The 20,419-nt window shown below is 43.9% G+C and overlaps 1 protein-coding gene across 9 annotated transcripts in view; it reads right to left on the bottom strand.

The window, feature by feature from the left end:
- Positions 1 to 231: 231 nt before the first annotated feature.
- Positions 232 to 20,419, bottom strand: part of LOC125457902 (AMMECR1-like protein) — a 65,348-nt gene continuing 45,160 nt past the window's right edge. For 8 of the 9 annotated variants that reach the window (XM_048542674.2, XM_048542676.2, XM_048542677.2 and 5 more), the window contains 4 exons: positions 17,406 to 17,520; positions 9,860 to 9,950; positions 7,234 to 7,330; positions 232 to 1,253 (listed from right to left, as the gene is read on the bottom strand). In XM_048542674.2, coding sequence (XP_048398631.1) covers positions 1,142 to 1,253; positions 7,234 to 7,330; positions 9,860 to 9,950; positions 17,406 to 17,520 — 415 coding nt within the window. In that variant the 3' untranslated portion in view covers positions 232 to 1,141. Of the gene's footprint in view, positions 1,254 to 3,892; positions 3,979 to 7,233; positions 7,331 to 9,859; positions 9,951 to 17,405; positions 17,521 to 20,419 lie in introns of all 9 variants that reach the window. The other variant, XM_059650964.1, reaches the window with a different exon arrangement.

The following is a 20,419-nucleotide window of genomic DNA, read 5'->3' as shown; positions in this document are numbered from 1 at the left end:
TCAAGAGGAGGAGCTGGCATTGACCATTTATTCAGGTTTCAGGGTTCCGAATGTGAACAGCCCCAAACTACACGGCACTAGACTCACGTCAGCATCGTCTATCAGGAGAATTTTCTGCACTCAGAGCCAGATCATTCAGGAAAGAGAGCAATGCTATGGAGAACAGGCACGTAATGTCATACACAGACCAGGAGACACAGAGTAAATACAATTCACTTTATCAAAGGGTTTTCATTCACAAAATGTGTACGTTTGGGCCATAGATATACAAGTAGCAAATGAGGCCAAAAAAAAAAGAAAAGCTTATTAGATCTTAGTGCCCCTCCAATACCTTTGATTAAAAGATAACCGGATTATTGCCAGAGTGACTGCTGGATTTGGGACTGTGCTATACTCTAGTACAATGTGCAGAGAAATCCAGCATCTACACTTGGTTTCTGCATGTCCTGCAGATACTTGCCATTGGGCACTTGGCAATCATGCACAACGTGTCAGCTTGAAATCCTGTTATTTGTTTCGAGTTAATACTTGTGTCACGGGGGTGGGGGAGAGGGGGAGAAACGACAAGACTTTGTAAATAACATGTGAAAACGTTTCGGTCCTGACCCTATTTTCAGTTGCACTATGTTGGCAGACCAATGTCAAACTCAATGTTTGTTACATAGGATTTTGGAATTTTCCTCTACTTTCACCTGCGTTTTGAGGAATTATGGCTCACATGACAACTGTAAGCCCTGTGACATCGGGAGACACGACTGAAAATAGTAATTTAGTGGAAACGTCGTCCATTATCAAAGAGCCTGAGCACCCTACACACATGAATGGTTTCAGTACTAAAACCTGCAGTTCATATTTGGAGTCCTGCAAGTTACCAAAGTAAGGCAAACATAGGTAAACAAGTATAGAAACAGAAACAAGATTTGTTAGAAATCCCTCCCCATTCCCCAACAATATTCTACTGTTTCACTGCAGCATTCCGTTGCCAAGTCTGTCTGAGGTAGCGCTGACCGAAGGCTTGCTTGGCAACGGAAGCTAGCATCATAAAATAGTGCAGTAGTAAAAGTAACTAGACCAGGAAGTGGAGGCATCACCCCCGATGAGGTCGTAGGTGGAGTCCCGTGATTGGTCGTGCAGCCTGTTGTCAGGAGTAATGATTGTAGAGAGGTGGGGCATGGAGAGTGCCATTCTGGAAGTAGTGCTGTCGAGATGCCATGTACTCAGTGTAGCTGATTGTTACTTTCTCACTGCGGTACCTGGGGAGAAAGAAAACAGAACTACAGCAAACTTTGTTTTAACCAAACCCTTATCAGCTGGCACACTTGGTAAGCCAGCAAAAAAAATTACGTATCCACACATCATAAACAGCAATGTATAACAGCGACGTATATATCACCTGCATTATGTTGCTGTGAGATTTGACATTGATTATAGGAGATGCATTGATTTTTTCTTTTACATAGATCTTTTGAGAGATACTGATGCCTTGAAGCTTGGGTTGGTCGGGTTGGGAAGTACTGATTATCCAGAATAAGCGATACACCCCGAGTCCCATGGGTGCCAGTTAATAAAACCTTTGCTGTACATTAATGTGGCTGCGACTGGTCAGACTCAGAACAGGCGTGTGGCATAGTTGGTGTCCCCTCCATTCCTAACCTCTGTTTTCTGAAAACACAGAGTAACGATCTGATATTAGCCCAGATGCAAGGCCAACCCACATCAACTTCCCAAACGTAGCTAATTTCTTTGAGGGAGCCTCAGGGAATGAATGTGAGCAGGCCATACAAATTATAACAGAATTTAACTTCATTGCAATCTTTTGGGGAAGCCACAACAAGTGAACTGCTATCCAGTGGAAATTGGCAATGATTACTCTCCCCAGCCTCAACGCCAGGGCTGTCAGTGTGAAAACAGGCCCTTCGGCCCAACAAGTCCACACCAACCCATCCCCCTAGAACTCATCACTGAACACTATGGGCAATTTAGCATGGCCAATCCACCTAACTTGTACATCTTGGGACAGTGGGAGGAAACCCATGCAGACCTGGGGGAAATGTGCAAACTCCACACAGACAGTTGCCTGAAGGTGGAATCGAACCCAATCCTTGGTGCTGTGAGGCTGCAGTGCTAACCACCGAACCGCCTTGATTGCAGCGGCCCAACTGCTGCTCTGAACGAAGGTTAGATAACACGTCACAAGGGAGAGAGAGATTGAATCAGATAGTATTGTCCGACATCAGACTTAAATCAATGAGCAGTTTGAAAGAAACTTCAACTCATTGATCAGGTTTTCACGGTGTCACAGGGTTCAAAATTAGCTCCAGGTAGTGCTAGGAAAATACAAATAGGACCTTGGCTGGAATTCTAGATTGATGACCGACCAGAAGGATACCAATGATTCCTCGCCATATGGGTTGTGGGAGTTCTCCCATCTTATAGGGCTATCCCCAACTTTTGGCTGGTCTAATGAAGGTTATGACCATGGAAGAACTTTTCACCTTGTGGCATGTCAGACTATTTGAGGCAACTGGAAACGTGGACCCAGTCTTACATTGGAATTTTCATCTCCCATCGAGAAACCTTTTCAATCTTTTTCCCCACTAGGTCAGCACCAAAAACCATGGATGGTCAGTACTGCTGTGTAGCTAGAAATGATACAGACCTTAAATATTGACCTGTCTTTTCTCTTTTTACAATGCTGTCAGACGTGTTTTCAGGGGGATTGTCTTATCTTTCCTGCTTACTATTTCAGGCATCTGAAGGTGTGAGATATTGTATTATAGGTCTCTTTACTAACTCATTCACCAGCACACTATATTTACTCATGCTGCATTCCCATTTATTCCATATTCACTCATGCCACATTCCCATTCATTCCATACCTATTACACCACATTCCCATTCATTCATAACCCTTTACTAACTTGGTGTTTATTAAAACATGTTTTCATTCATTCATTAATAAAACTGCAATTTTTGTAGTGCAATTTATTATTACGAGAGCAACTAAATTAAAACATTTTTTCCAAACCCATTACTGCTTCTTCACACGTTCAACACTTCCAGGCCTATTTATATCAAAAACTACCTCTGAATAAATATCAAAGACTACCAACCTATTCAGAAACCATACCCTCACTGCCATCATGACTCCATGGCCGACATAAAACTATGAAAAAATTATAACATTAATCAGCTCCTTGGCAAACGTCTGTTGAGACTTGAATAGGTTGCAGAACATCAAACAAGTTTCCTCCACTAGCATACACCTGTTAAATACATACTGAAAAGGGCATCGGTCCTGTCAGGATAGCTCAGAGGATAGAGCATCATGTGGTTAATCCTTGTTCAGGTGCTAATTTTGGGTCAGAGTTGCCTATGCTGGTGTACAACCCTTTAAGAAAGTCATGATCAAAACAGCGCTTCTGTGAAATTGCATGAATGAATGAAACTCACACTGGCAAATAGTAAACAAAATCTCACCGCCCAGCTGCGACGATCAGTTTAATATCCTTTCCACTTCTATTTAATGCATGTATAATTTCTAACTTATTGAGATCAGACACGTCTAACATTTTTACAAACATTTACTAACTTAAAAGATAAGAGGACAAACACCTCTTAATTATGCAAGAAGACAGGACAGACCCTCTAGTCCAAGTAGCAGCCAGCACTTAGCAGATGTTTAAGCAATCTCCTGCTTCCCCAGGACAGATGTCACACAAACTTCTGTGTACAACAGATAAAACTGTGTGACAAAATTGTGACAGAATTTTAATATATGTAAGAACTGTATATGAAGAGACTACTGTAAGAACTGTACTTCGGGATTCCATCGCTGCCTCGAACTGTGATACCGTGGACGCTCGATAAAGAGGCTATTTTCACCACTCACCTTTTTCAGTCATTATTTGAAACACGATCCCACAAACGTTATTTCCATTTCTGCTTCCATGCTGTTTTCTCCTCCTGTTCAATTCTCTGGCATAGGAGGGAAGGAGAGTTACTTCTATCCTTCAGCCAACTAGGTTCAAGTGACCTATTGATCCAAATTCACAGAATCACAGAACTGTTACGGCATAGGAGGCTGCCATTTAGCCCCTCGTGCCTAAACGATGGTATGGTGGAGAGCATCTGGAATGCAGAAAGCAATGTTCCAAGGTTTCAACGTTTCCTTGAATGCGGGATGCCGAGTAGCTAGAATAGGAGATTTACCACATCAAACCTGTTCTGAGCACAAGCGTAAGGAAGCTTTATCCTGCATCCAATCTGTTTCACAGTTCTCCTAGCTGTGTGTTTCATAAAATATTACCGGGGCTTAGTGGTAGAATGCTCACACCCCATCAAATCAGAGGCTTGAGAGTTGAATTCCATTCCAGAGAACTGATCACATAAGCCGAGAGAGTAATGCTTCACTGCCATACTAAGGAAGTGCTGTATGGTCAGAGGTGATAGCTTTCAATGAGATATCCCCCTGTGCATTGAAGTAGATGCAAATTATTCCACACTTATTCACAGAGCAGAGGAGTTCCTCTAGTGTCTTTATCCCACAGCTGTTATCACCAATTTTGTGGTCATGCATTTTGTTTCTGTTTTGAGAAATCTTACTCCACAAACTGTATCTGATACATTTCCCTACATTATAATACTGACTACATTTCAACAGTATTTCATTGGCAATGACATGCTTTGAGATGTCCTTTTGATATGGAATGCTTGCAGAAAGAGCTACATCTTGCACCTATCCTACAGCATACGTGCTGTAATTGAACCCTTCCCGAGATAGTGTCAGATGGGGCCTCAGGAAGAGCTTGAAGCAGCACTGTAGGAAGACGAACTTGCGCAAAAAATCCAGGACTTTCTAAACATAACCCCACTGTCTGTAACCCAATTACATTCAAAGCCTGAAGCTAATGTGTCTGCACCTGCGCTGGAGAGTCTCTGCAGTCCACAGCCCTTTAAGCACAGGGTGCACCATTCAGCAGATACTGTCCACTCCACCTGTGGACATTGGTGCAACATCTTACTGTAACAGCAGGCATTATTCATCTGCATTGCTTCAACATCTGTATTAGGCATATTATACCAACAGCAGCTGAGAAGGGTTATCAGATATGAAAGTTGTGAAAATTTTCCACCTACAAAGGGTTGTGTTGCTTTTTACTTGTCATACCTTGGAACCTCTCTCATAAGCAACAGGGTGGTGACTAGATGGGCACAGCAGGCAGGGCAGCATGGGAGGAACGGGAAGGCTGACTTTTCAGGTCTGGACCCTTCATCTTTTTTTCTGAGGAGGGTTCCAGACCTGAAGTGTCGACTTTGCTGCTCCTCTGGTGCTGCCTGGACTGCTGTCTTTATCCAGCTCCACACCTTGTTATCTCAGACTCCAGCATCAGCAGTTCCTACTGTCTCAGCATGGTGACTAGAGAGCTTTCAATCAACACAAGGATAGCACAGTTTAAATAAATATTTAATTCATATCTAATAATGAAATGAAGTAAATATGTTACCCTGAAAAAAATGTCAAGATGTTGATTAGCTCAGATAACTAGATGGCTGCTTTGCAGTGTACATTGATGTCACAGCATGAGTTCAGTTCCCACACTGGCTAAGTTTACCATTCAAGGACAATCTCTCTCAACATCATCCCTAGTCTGACGAGTGCTGACCCTCAAGTTAAGCCAGAGCCTAATGGTATTATCGTTGGACAGTTGATCCAGACGACGTTCTGGGAACCTGGTTTTGAATCCCGCCATAGCAGATGGTGGAATTTGAATTCCATAAATATCTAGAATTAAGAGTCTAATGGTAAAAGTGAATCAAAGCCTATGACCATTCTAGTCTGAAAACGCCTGATTCTAAAAGCTAAGCAGACTCAGGCCTGGTTAGTATGTTGAATGAGACACTGCCTGGGAACAGCAGGTGAAGTAGATTATGCGTGGTGGCTCAGTGGTTAGCACGCTGCCTCATAGCACCAGGGACCTGCCTTCAATTCCACCCTCGGGCGACTGTGTGGGAGTTTGCACATTCTCCCTGTGTTTGTGCAGGTTTCCTCCGGGTGCTCTGGTTTCCTCCCACAGTCCAAAGATGTGCAGACTAGGGGGATTGGCCATGCTAAATTGCCCATAGTGCCCAGGGATGTGTAGATTAGGTGGGTGAAATGGGGATGGGTCTGGGTGGGATGCTCCGAGGGTCGGTGTGGGCTTGTTGGGCCAAAGGGCCTGTTTCCACACTGTAAGGATTCTATGATCTTTGAACAAGCAGCAAAATCTCAGGGCTCAGCAATACAAACTGAAGAACAACCACTCATCAATCCATGGGGTTCCACACACGTTTGTAACACATTGTAACAAACAAAGAAAAATCTTGAAGGAGACAATCCAATCTGTCTACATATTAGTATCATCTTGTTGTTTGTCTGATCTACTTTTGTACCACAACTTAAAAAGAAATGTACTGTTTAGTAACCATAACCTGCGCTACAGAATCTCAAATGTGATATTTTCAGAGTGAAGACAGAATCCTATAGGAACTCCAATGCACAACTAACTACAAGGAAAGGTAAACTGTTAGTTTTCTGGGCCCCAGAAATATATCCAGGGAGCACAGAGGTGCTACGTCATCAAGTACATTGCTACAACCGTCGTGAGACAAGTGGTCCCAAAGCATGACCATAACACATCATAGCTGCCCCAAAAGGTAAAGGAGTAAGTGCCATGCATACCTGAAACAGATTTCAATTCCCTTGTGAATTGACCTAGTGCCCCAACTGAAACACCAAGTACATCTCTACACCAACACCAGTTTGTTATGCCACTCATAAAACTAAATAAACAGCCCAATAAACAGCCCCAATGTCCAAGACCCAAATCAGCAACTGACTTCACTTCTGGCAATAAAACTCAAGCAGGAAAGGAGGCCACTTGGCCAATTGCGGATGCTCCAGTATCAACTAGGGATCAGTGCGTGGTTGAGATGCAAAACAAACAAAGGGCACTTTGCATACCTGCAACGGATCCAAACCAAAACCTGAACAATATAAAGGGATTCCTCCCTCATGAACTACTCCTACCTTATATGCCTCATGGTTCATCATACAGGAGCCATGGGCAAATATGCATTTGAGCTCTCTATATACAAGTAACCCATCGCTGAACTTTTTTCAGGAGCATGCGTCTTACTGGCTTCCAATCTTGATACACTGTTCAGAATAAACAGCTTTACTGCGTTACTCACCTGGTGAGCTTGATTGCTTTCCTGAATTCATTTGTGATTGGAGCTTTGTAACCTCCTTTTCGCAGAAGAGAGTCTATGGTTTGAATCTGGTCCCAGTCTACAAAGCAAGCACACACACAGGTAGTGCCAGGAACACAGGTCAGTGCATTGATATCAGCTAAAGCCCATAGTGAGCTTCCTATAGCAGGTAAACGGCCACATGCAAGTTTATATATCCAAAGTAACAAGGTAAAGGGAACACAAAGTTGCCTGCTAGAAGAGGGTGAACTAGCAGGAGCGGAGGTTTTGTTGGGATGGTGAACGCACTTTTGCTGGGGACGGAGCTGGTATTCACTGTTCACAGTGGCGTGTGCAGAACGCTGTCAGGCGGGGAGAGCTGAATGCCGTCTGGAGTGGGTGGTGGAAAGCATTGTGAGGTGGGGTGTGGGTGAGGTGGAACAGTGACAGAAAGGAGCTGCACATCAGCTAATTCACTCAGAGTCTCCTCAGTAGCCTTTATACCCGTTAATAAAAGCTCTAAGCAAAGCCAAGTGTAATCTAGGGTAGATGGGGGCAAACAGCCCAAGTCTGGAAATTACCCTCTTACAGTGCCGTCCTGAGGAACCAGGTAGAATAAAACCAGCAACTGGAATTCCAAACTTCCAGAGTAAGTACAGCACATGTACACATTTCAGGTTTTCCTCAGTTCCCTGAGGCCCACCAGGAAGTTAAATCAAGCAATCCGCCACCAATTCACCAGAAATATTAATGTTGCTTCTCTACTACCAAACTACTGGATTCAACAATGCACAAAATGGTTATCAGTCACCTTTTAAGGAAAATCCCAAGGCGTTTTATACATATAAGAAGCAAGAAGGTAGCTAGGGAAAGAGTTGGTCCACTCAAGGACAAAAGAGGGAATTTATGCATGGAGCTAGAGGAGTCACTGAGGTCCATAACAAATACTTTGCATCAGTATTCATGAAGGACAGGCTGGATGGTGAGTCTAAGGAAGATGATGTTAATATTCTAGGGCATGATAATATGAAAACAGAGGTGGTTTTGGAGGTTTTGGAAAGCATCAAGGTAGAAAAGTCACCAGCTGGTCTATCCCAGAATGCTGAGGGAGGTAGGCAGGTGAAGAAATTGCTGGGGCCTAGAATGAAATTCTCTTTAGTGACAGGAGAAGTCCCAAAGGACTGGTGAATAGTCAACATAGTTCCTTTGTTTAACAGGGAAAACAGGAATCATCTAAGAAATTACAGGCTGGTGAGCCTTACATCAGTGGTAGGGAAATCATTGGAGAAGATTCGTAGGAATAGGATTTGCTCACATTTGGAAACATATGGACTGATTAGTGATAGGCAGCATGGCTCTGTGTAGGGAATGTCATGTCTCAGAAGTTTTTGTTAAGGAGGTTACAAGGATGACTGTTGAAGTGAGGGCGCTAGATGTTATCCATATGGGCTTTTGCAAGGCCTTTGACAAGTTCTGTCTTGGCAGGCTGACACAAACGATGCAGTCACATTGGATCTGTGGTGAATGATAATACAGATACAGATCTGCCTTAGTCATAGATGACACAGTAGCAGTGGAAGGATATTTTTCAGATCCGCAGGGATCAATGCTGGGACCCATATACACACACATATATATTTGAGGACAATGTAGGAGGCCTAATTGTAAGTTTCAGGATGACACAAAGACTGGGGGGAGTTGTGGACAGTGAGGAGGATTGCCAGAGGATACAGCAGGGCATCGATAGGCTAGTGACTTGGGCAGAGAACTGGCAGACGGAGTTTAATCCGGACATATGCAAGGTGATGCATTTTGGAAGGTCTAGTGCAGGAGAAGAGTATGCAGTACATGGCAGAGCCTCAGTAGCATCGACATGGAGAGGGATCTAGGCATACAGGTCCATAGCTCCCTGCTGGATAAGGTGGTCAGGGCAGCATATAGCATGCTTGTTTTCATCAGTCAGTGCTTAAGTATAAAGATTGGCAAATCATGTTGCAGATGTATGGAACTTAAATTAGGCTACATTTGAAATATTGTGTACAATTCTGGTTGCCACACTACCAGAAGGATGCAGAGCCTTTGGAGAAGGTGCAGAAATGGTTTACCAGGATGTTGCCTGGTTTGGAGAGTATTAGCTATGAGGACAGATTGGACAAACGTTGTTTTCACTTAAATTCAAAGGTTGAGCGGCAGTTTGGTAAAGTTTACAAAATTATGAGAGGCATGGATAGAATGGATAGTTGGAGCCTTTTTCCCAAGGTAGAAATATCAATCACTAGGGAACACAGATTAAAAGGAATAAGTTTAAAAGGAGATGTGAGAGGCAGGTTTTATTTGTCTTTCACACAAAGGGTGGTAAATGCGTGGAATGCACTGCCACAGGTGGAGGAGGAAGTGGATACAAGTTCAACATTTAAGAAGCATCTTAACAGATACAGGAATAGACAGGGTATAGAGGGCTACGAACAGCGAACAGGCAACAGATTTTTCATCTGGAAAGGCATCATGTATCGGTGCATTTTTGGTGGGCCAAAGGGCCTGTTCCTGTTCTTTACTCTTTCCTGACCTTGAATAAACACAAGCAGAAACAAGGGATTAATTGATTCACTAGGTTGGCATTCACACTTACCCTGTTCCTTGGCCACTTCCGGTAAATATGTTGCAGTGCGTTTTGCTCCCTTTTCATTCACAAACTCTATTCGAATCCCATGCACTCCCACCTAAACACAGATTCATCTTGATTACTATGAGAAAACAAAATACGTTTTACCAGCCATTGCTGCAAGCAAATGCCATCTTACATACAGCACCAGGCTTATACTAATGTGTTTATCAAACGTTTTGCAAAAGAGTCAAGTGGCTGACTTTATTTGAAACAAAACAGCTCCTGTGATGGTTCATGCAGAACGGGACCATGCAGACTTAAAAAGTCCCAGGTGAATCCCATATTTGCTGGTCTCAGCAAGGGCACTGGAAATTGCAAAAACATCAGCCTCAGATGCTCACCTCAACTTTTTAAAAAGGCAAGGAACTCAAATCAACTTAAATTTGACACTTTAAACTCTGGTGTCCTCCAAGTGAATTTTTTTTTGCTATACCTGTTCCAAAGTCAACATTCTTCCCATATATCAGTGCCTGAAACTGAACACAATACTGTAAACCAGATGGGGGTAAGGCCAAGGAGGCTCTGGAGAGCTGAAGCAACATTTCCTTTTTCTGATGTTACGACGGTCTTGGAGATGAAGGGAAATTTTCCAATCACCTTTGCTCGTTACTGTTGATATCTATCCACTGGCCTTTAGTGCTCTGTGTACACAGATATGTCTAATTAAATCCCTTTGTTCCTCTCCCGTCTGCAGTGTGGTGACACTGAACATATTTTAATTGTCTTTCTCAGATTGAAAACAGGTGACCTTGCAATTCCCCACACTGAATGTAACGGCCACAGTTTAGTCCACACCTGATCTGTCACTACGTCTTTCTCCCCAACTTCTTTCACCAAACCTATTGTCTAACTTTGTGCAATCTTGGATATGAAATCAAGATCTTGATCATTGAAGAGCCCCACTGTCAGTTAGGTGTGACAATTCTTCATTAGCAGCAACATTTGAACAGTGAACAATTTCATCAAAGGCACCCAAATTCTCATTTTGAGGTGAATATTGTCCTGACAGTGAACTTTCAGGTCAGTCTGCAAGAAGCTGCCACCTAGTGTCCAATCACAGATTCCTATTATTGGAGCAATCTCCCTCTCACCCATGTCTCAAACCCACACAGCATTGTTCAATTTTGTGCATTATTTGTGCTGTATAAAAACAAAGAAGTCATCTGACACACCACCAGAACTGGAGTGTGGCTTAACCAACTCCTTCAGTAAAATTAAACAAAGAACTGTGGATGCTGGAGATCTGAAATACACTAAAACAGAAATTTCTGGAGAAACTCAGGAGGTCTAGTAGCAACTGTGCAGAGAGAAACAGAGTTAACACTTCAGTCCAGGGAGTCCATTAACTGTCCTTCAGTAAGATGTTTGAAAAGGAAGAAAATTAGTACTTCGAAGTTGTACATGGAAATCAGGAGGTCATGAGGGGACACATTAGCAAAACTCAGACTTGAGTTTTTTTTAATTGAGGGAAAGGATAACGTAATCTTCACTCACAGGGAATACGGCTGAGCCACCAAGCGGTAGTATTACAGCACTGCAGTTGGTGCTCCCTTTTACTACTAGCTCCAGGGATCGGAGCAGGCCCTTGCTGACCTTGGGAAAAATGGATGGGAACACTGAAATTGGGTCTCCCTGTTAGGTGAAACCGCCACTATTTCATTTTGAAGGTTCAGCACAGATTTTTGACAGCAACCTACCAGCATCCCACATCCCACTTGCAGTATGAGCTTTGGAGGGTTACCAGTTCTCTGGGTTCAGCTTTATATTGTCACTGCATTTGGCCAGTTCTCTGGTTGTTTCTGTTAGGATGGTAACCTAATCTCTCCCTGGTGCTCAATCACCTGTGGAGATCTCTGTCTTTCAGGGCCTCACTGAATAAGACAATGGTTTAAAATTAATTTGCCGATCGGTCAAAAAAGACTTTGGTTAAAGCTTTTACCTACAATAAAACAGAGACAGCCATGAATTCTCCCTCAATCTATCAGTGGGAATATCAGCTGACAAACATTCTGAAATCACGTCTTTTTGCAAAACCTTGTATTAGCTTGTGTGCTGTCCACAGCGGGTAAGTGAGCTTTTCCACAAGCATTAACAGTGGACACAGTAGGATACCCAAATTCCATGTTACCCCCTTCACTTTGCTATCTGGATTGACATATTCTCAACAGAATCTCACAAACTGCAGAAGGACAGCTACCTGATCCACCTGACCCGAGAAATATCTATGGGAAGGAATGATATCAAACAAGATTTCCTCACATTTGGTAACCTACCAACAGTAGAAGAGGGGTTGATACATGAAAGAAGAGCATCATTAAGATAAATATTCAATCAAGCTATTGAGAGATGTTATGGATCACTTGTGGAGCAGGTGGATTGTGAACCCAGGCCGTCTGCCTCAAAGGGAGGGGCACAATGACTGCACTGATCAAGAGCCTGCATCATTAACAGTATCGGATGAAATGGGAGTGAGGAGGGCAAGTAGTCTGACGTTAAATATAAGGAGAGTAGAAAGCAGGAGGTGAGAAGCGAAGAGAAGGCATGTGGAAAATGTAGGTGAACCTGCAGATTAAACTAGGACTGGAGTGCCTGAGGCCAGAGAAGCTGGTCAGGAGCCAGTGGGTACATGGCGATTGAGGGGAGACAGTAGTAGGTACAGATGCATTAATGGTCTCCGTGTTGGAGATAGAAGAATGCTGTGAGTTCGTACTGCTCAAGATTAGAGCATTTTGGCTAGAAGTTTAGCTTTCACATTGGGATCTATCATTACTAGCATTCTCATCCAGAAAAGGTGAGCTGGACTGATTGGAAGGAATTAGTTAAGACAATCACCCTGGTCTGATTGGTTCCATGAAACTGGAGCCTCGATATTAGTAACTTTTCTATCCTACATCTCACCAGGACTCCATGTATGCAATGGATATTAATTAGACAGTGATCAGCTTGTAGGGCTCCACACCAATTCCCATTCCTCTCATCTGTTCAACTACCTTAAGGCATTCAGCAGGGCCTCCTTCAGAGATTGTACCTGCTGTACAACCTCATCCTGGAGGTTTGCACCTGGAAAAATAGCTTGGGCAGTGGGGTCGGATTGTAGATGGCAGAAGTGTCGGAGGATGATACGTTGTATCCGGAGGTTGGTGGGCTGGCATGTGAGAACGAGGGGGATCCTCTGGGGGCGGTTGTGGCGGTGGCAGGGTGTGACGGATGTGTTGCGGGAAATGCGGGAGACGCGGTCAAAGGAGTTCTCCACCACTGCAGGGGGAAAGGTGCGGTCCTTGAAAAACGTGGACATCTGGGACATGCAGAAGTGGAATGCCTCATCCTGGGAGCAGATGCGGCGGAGGCGGAGGAATTGGGAATAGAGGATGGAATTTTTGCACGAATGTGGGTGGGAGGTGGTGTATTCTAGGTAGCTGTGGGAGTCAGTGGGCTTGAAATGGACATCAGTTTCTAGCTGGTTACCTGAGATGGAGACTGAGAGGCCCAGGAAGGTGAGGAATGTGTTGGAGATGGCCCAGGTGAACTTGAGGTTGGGGTGGAAGGTGTTGGTAAAGTGGATGAACTGTTCAAGCTTCTCTGGGGAGCAAGAGGCAGCGCCGATACAGTCATCAACGTAATGGAGGAAGAGGTGGAGCTTGGGGCCTGTGTAGGTGCGGAAGAGGGACTGTTCCACGTTACCTACAAAGAGGCAGGCATAGCTTGGGCCCATGCGGGTACCCATGGCCACCCCCTTTGTCTGTAGGAAGTGGGAGGAATCGAAAGAGAAGTTGTTGAGGGTGAGGACAAGTTCAGCTAGGCGGATGAGGGTGTCGGTGGAGAGGGATTGGTCGGGCCTGCGGGACAGAAAGAAGCGGAGGGCCTTGAGGCCATCTGCATGAGGAATACACGTGTATAGGGACTGGATGTCCATGGTGAAAATGAGGTGTTGGGGGCCAGGGACTTGGAAGTCCTGGAGGTGGTGGAGGGCGTGGGTGGTGTCACGGACGTAGGTGGGGAGTTCCTGGACGAACGGGGAGAAAATGGAGTCCAGATTGGTGGAGATGAGTTCGGTGGGGCAGGAACAGGCTGAGACAACGGGTCGACCAGGGCAGGCAGGTTTGTGGATTTTGGGAAGGAGATAGAAACGGGCCATGTGGGGTTGGGGAACAATGAGGTTGGAGGCTGTGGGTGGGAGGTCCCCTGAGGTGATGAGGTCATGGATGGTGTTGGAGATGATGGTTTGCTGCTCGGGGGTGGGGTCATGATCAAGGGGGCGGTAGGAGGTGGTGTCGGAGAGTAGGCATTTGGCCTCGGCGATGTAGAGGTCAGTGCGCCATACTACCACTGCGCCACCCTTGTCTGCGGGTTTGATGGTGAGGTTGGGGTTGGAGCGGAGGGCTGCCTGTTCTGCAGGGGAGAGGTTGGAGTGGGTGAGAGGGGTGGAGAGGTTGAGGCGGTTGATGTCTCGACGGCAGTTGGAGATGAAGAGGTCAAGGGAGGGTAGGAGGCCTGGGCGTGGTGTCCAGGAGGAGGACTTGTGTTGGAGGCTGGTGAAGGGGTCAGTGGAGGGAGGGTTAGGCTCCCGGTTAAAGAAGTAAGCGTGGAGGCGAAGGCGGCGGAAAAACTGCTCAATGTCCAAACATGACTGGTATTCGTTGATGTGTGGGTGGAGAGGGACAAAGTTGAGCCCCTTGCTTAGGGCTGACCGTTCATCCTCAGTCAGTGGGAGGTCTGCGGGGATGGTGAAGATGTGGCAGGGCTCAGTGTGGCTGTCTACTCTGAGATCACTTGTCTGTTCCCTTCTTTGTTAAGGCTGCAACGCATGAGCAAGCAGCTTGATTAAAATGTTGGCCTCAAGACAAAGTGAGTACCAAGCTTTTGTGCTGTAAACACTGGGTCAAGAGAACAGTATCAGTGATTAGCAAGCTTGTGGACTGAGTCTCTGCAACAAAAATGCCCTGATGGCAACCGTTCTAACTAACAGACTGCCTGCCTCAATTGCTGCATTCTGAATCAAACTGTTACCTGACCAGGATTCTGTCAAATTCAATACAAAGGGGCTGCAACAGGCAAAACCAGCAAGCCTCAAAAGTGGTACTTCAAGCTTCCATAAAGCAATCAGACATGCCACAAAGATGCGAGGGACTCGCACCTGAACTGTGCCTAGCAACTGTGCAAATGTATACTGGCTGAAGGCACACGATACTGCCAAGACTAATGGGCCTAACATTGTTCCAGCAATAGTGGAGACTCGTACTTCAGAACTTGCCATGCTCCAGTCAGGCTGTTCCAGTACAGTTACTACATTGGCATTACCTGACAATGTGGAAAACCACCCAGTTATATCCTGTACACAAAAGCTGGACAAATCCAATCCTGCCAATTACTGCCCCCATCAGTCCACACTTGATCATCAGTAAAGTGTTGGAAGGGGTCATCAGCATTACCAAGTTGTACTTGTTTAGCAGTAATCTGATCTGGCACTCAGCTTGGGTTCTGCCAGGGCCGCTCAACTCCTGACCTCACTAAAACTTCGATCCAAACATGCACAAGAAGCAAGTGCCAGAGACTGTATGACAGTAACTGTCCCTGACATCAAGGCCACATTTGAGACTAGCATTAGCATGTCATCGCAAAGCTAGGGTCGATGATAAATTAGAGTGTTTGGAGTCAAACCTAACAAAAGGAAGATAGCTGTTGTTGCTGCAGATGAATCATCCCTATAGGTGTTCCTCCAGAGAATATCCTTGGCCCAACCATCTTCAGCTGCTTCATCTGCAACCTTCTTCCATCACAAGTTCTGAGATGGGAAAGTTTGCTGATGATTACAACATTCAGCACCATTCGCAACTCCTCATATACTGAAGCAGCCCATGTCCTAATAGAGCAAGAACCTGGACAATACCCAGGTTTCAGCTGATAAATGGCAAGGAATATTTGTTGCACGAGTGCCAAGCAATTACCATTTCCAATAAGAACAAATCTAACCTTTGCACTTTGTTCAGTGGTGGTAATGCCACAATGTCTATCTATCAATATCCTGAGGGTTACCATTGACCAGAAACCAAATTAGACAAGCAGTTACAATAGCAAATTAGAAGTTAGGAAGCCAGTAACTCATCTCCTAACTCCCTAGAGTCCACTATGTACAAAATTCAAGTCAGGTGTGGGAGTCCCACTTGCCTGGATGCTAACACACCTAATAACACTCATGAAACTTGGCACTGTCCAGGACAAAGCAGTCTGCTCAAATGGGAGCAAATCCATAAATGTTCACGTTCTCTCCGGCACTGACGTACAGAGGCAGCAATGTGCATGGCCTACAAGTGGCTACAGAAATTCATCAAGGCTCCTTAGACAGTATCTGTACAAACCCATGAACAATAAGGATAAGGACTACAAATACACGGGAACAACACCACCTGCAAGCTTCCCTCCAAGCCACTCCAAATCCGAACTTGGAAATATATTGCCAGTCCTGCAGTGTCACTGGGTCAAAATCCTGGAACTTGCTTTCTAACAGCATTGTGGGCCTCCCTACACTAAATGGACTACTGCAGTTGAAGGAGGCAGGTAAGGATGGGTAGTAAATGCTGGTCCAGGTAGCAATGCCTACAATCTCTGAATGAATAAATGAATGAATTGGCTGACCATCTAACTATTATCTCCTAAAGAGAGATAAGTAGGCTGGAATCTGACTAACATTCTGTACAGATGGCTTATGCAATTTTAATCAAAAGAAAATGGAGCACCTTCCATGTCTTCCCGATGTTCCAAAATGCTTCAGAGCCAGCTTTAAAACATGTCACCATTGGTACGTAGGGAATTGCAATTGTTAGCTTGTGCACAGCAAGATCCAACAAGAATCAATAAAAATAAATTAATAGACAATTTATTTTCAATTGTGTTAACGCAGACAACTATTAACCAGGATGGGAGCATTTTCCAGCTGCTCTTCAAATACTACCCACTATTTCTGACAAAGCAATGTCACCTCAGTACCATACTGAAGTATCAGCATGGAATGTGTGTTCAGTTCTCAGAACCAGAGCTTGAGCACATGACCTTTCCATTCAGAGGCAAGACAGTATCCAATTGAGTTAAGGCAGATACAGCTGATTAAACATGAACAGTAAGCCCCGAGTAAGTAATAGGGGACATTCCTGTCAGCACAGTTGCACACTAAGGGAGATAACAGAAACCTAGAAAAGGTTTTTACAGATTGCCAATTAGTTTGATCTCTACAAATGACAATGGACTTTCATGCAGCAATGGCCCTTCCAGAGTGCTCATGGCAGGTATCAGAAGGACAAAGTCCAACTCAGCTGTAATACACACTCCACTATCACATGCCAAAGTCACTGCCCTAGCTTAAATGGTTCAGATTCCAGAAAGATTCTTGCATCCCAAGACATCTACTCCAAAACAACTCAGCACTTGAGGAATGGAGAAAAACTTCCCACTTAATTCCCCACCCTCCTGCCTCAGCCTCAGAGATGATAGTAAGTGTGAACTGGAATTCCATTACCTCCCAGTCCAGGTAATCACTGGCATCTTCGAAATTAGTGAGCAGCGAAACAGAGCAGAAGAGTTTGGGAAGTTCCTCACGAGTCAGCGGGGGGAAGCGGCTGTCTTTAAGGGCACTGTGAGGAGAGAAGGGTATCAACAAGATCAGGCTGGAAATTAAAGACTACTAATAGAACACGAACCATTACATGTAAAAGGCAAGTCAAGAAACGGGTCATGATTATATGTTGAATCGGTCATAATCGAGAAAGGCATATGATGAAATACAGAATCAAATCTTTATACACATATTTACAGAGTAGCACAATACAAGCTTAAACCTCCAAGCTCAACAACCATTGTTTCAGTCAGAGGCTATTACAGTAACTCAAATGAATCACCAGTTTATGTATATACCTGTATAAAATTAGATACAACAAACAGACAACTACGAACATAGAAGCATCGGAGCAGGAGTAGACCAGCAGCTTATCAAGTCTGTTCTGCCATTAAATGTAAGCATAGTTCATCATCCATTCCAATGCTTTTCCTCCACTCTCACTATCCCCCCACCCCCATCCCCTTAAATCACTGGTAATTAGAAATCTATCAATCTCTACTTTAAACATACTCAAAGACTGAGCTTCAACAGTCCTGTGGGATAAAGAATTCCAAAGATTTACAACCATTTGCAAAATGATTTCACAAGTCAGTATTAAACAGTATTCACTTATTTTTAAATTGTGCCCCCTGATTCTAGATTTCACAACCAGGGGAAGCACCTTACCTGCATTCACCCTGTCTACCCTTCCAGTATTTTGTACGTTTCAATGAGATCACCTCTCATTCTTCAAGATTCTGCACAATACAAGCCCAGTTTGCTCAATCTCTCTTCATAGGGCAGCCCCGTCATCCCGAGAATAAGTCTGATGAACCTTTGTTGTATTCCTATGTCAATAATATCCTTCTTGAGGTAAAAAGACCAAAACTATACACAGTATTCCAGGTGCAGTCTAACCAAAGTTCTATACAATTGAAGCAAGGCTTTGATGTTCCTGTACTCAACTCCCCTTGGAATAAAGGCTAACGTATCATTAGCTATTCTAATTGCTTGCTGCATCTGCATGTTAACTTTCATTGATTTACAGACAAGAACACCAAAGTCCCTTTGTGCACCTATATTTTATAATCTCTTACCATTTATGAAATACTCTGAACATCTGTTCCTTTTATCAAGGTGAATAACTCATATTATGCCACAATATATTCCATCTGTCACATTCTTGGCCACTAAATCTATTTAAACTCTCTCGAAGCCACTTTGCATCTTTCTCAGAGCACTCATTCCCCTACACCTCCCCCATCCCCCAAATGTCTATCATTCATGAGCTTGGAAATATTCTATTTGGTCTCCAGATTCAAATCATTGATGTACATTATGAAGAACTGGGGGCCAAATACTTGATCCTTGTGAAGCCACAGCCTGCCAACATGAGAATGATCTGGTTATTCTTTGTTTTCTAACTCTTAATCTTTACTCCAGATCAGTGCATTACCTCCTATCCCAACGGCTTGGATTTTGCTGACCAGTTTCCTGAGAGTGGTTTTATCACAAGCATTCCAAAAATCAAGTAAAATACATCTACTGATTTCCCTTCATAATTCTGTTAGTACACAATCCTGTTAGTAGCATCGTCAAAACACTCAAAGGTTCATCAAACATGCATTCCCTTTCTCAAGGGATGACTATGCCCACCCAGATCACTATGCCCACCCAGATCACTATTATCCAAGGGTCTATGAATCACAATCTTTAGAATAGATTCTAACACTTTTCCTTCGAATGATCAATGTTCTGACTGATTTTTCTTCCTTGGGTGTGGAATTTCCAGATTCCTGCACAGTAGCGACTTCCAGAAGCAGAAATCTTTCAACACCATGGCAATCAACTTGCACAGGGCTTCCCAGTGGCTGTGCAACTACGCAGCTTTGAGGAAATTGTGCTACTCACGCAAGGCAAACAGCTTTGTAGCTCCTGCCTCCCCACCTTCTTAAACAGTGGTGCGGCATTTGCTTCCTTCCAATCTGCAGGAGTCCAATCACAAATCTGCAAAATTTCGAAAGATGATCACCAACACATTCACTATCTCCACAGCTACCCCTTTCAACACTCCTGGATGTAAACTATCAGTCCGTGGGGATGTATTGACTTCCAGTTCCATTAATTGCTCCAACACTACCTTCTTACTAATACTAATTTCCTTCAATTCCTCATTCACCCTAGTCCTTTGGACCTCTAATTCCGGGAGATTCCTTGTGCCATCCTGCAGTGAAAACAAACACCAAATAATGAATTAGCTTCTCTGTTACTTCTCTATCCCCCATCATAAATTCTCCTGATCTTACCTGCAATGCACCCCAAGTTGTCTTAGCCAAACATTTTCTTTTTACATATCTATAAAAGCTTTTGCAGTCAAATGTTTGCTAGTTCACATTCATACTCTAGTCTATTCTCTATCAGTCTTGGTCTTTCTTTGTTATATTCTAAAATCCACCCAAACTTCAGGTTTAAAACTATTCCTGGCAACTTTAGAAACCTTGTGGTTTTATATAATCCATAATGTCCTTTGTAATTCATTAACTTCTTGGGTTTTTTTGCATCTTGAAGGAATGCATAATTGCTGTAAACAATGCAATAATTCTTTAAAGACTGTCCAAAACTTTTGGCTAAGCTCTTATGTATTTTTTCAAATACACCTCAGCCTATTAGCTACTGATACCTTCATAAACTCAAATTTAACAACAACTGGTGGCAGAGTGATGCAGTGATTAGCAGTGCTGTGTCACAGCAGCAGGACCCAGGTTCGATTCCACCCTTGGGCAACTGTCTGTGTTGAGTTTGCACATTCTCCGTGTCTGCGTGAGTTTCTGCCAGGTGCTCCGATTTCCTCCCACAGTCCAAAGATGTGTAGCTTAGGTGGATTGGCCATGTTAAATTGCCCAGTATTCAAGAATGTGTAGGTTAGGTGCATTAGC

Source organism: Stegostoma tigrinum, chromosome 14 (assembly GCF_030684315.1).
Source record: "Stegostoma tigrinum isolate sSteTig4 chromosome 14, sSteTig4.hap1, whole genome shotgun sequence".
In the NCBI taxonomy this organism is placed as follows: domain Eukaryota; kingdom Metazoa; phylum Chordata; class Chondrichthyes; order Orectolobiformes; family Stegostomatidae; genus Stegostoma; species Stegostoma tigrinum.
This window is presented reverse-complemented; position numbering and strand designations above follow the sequence as displayed.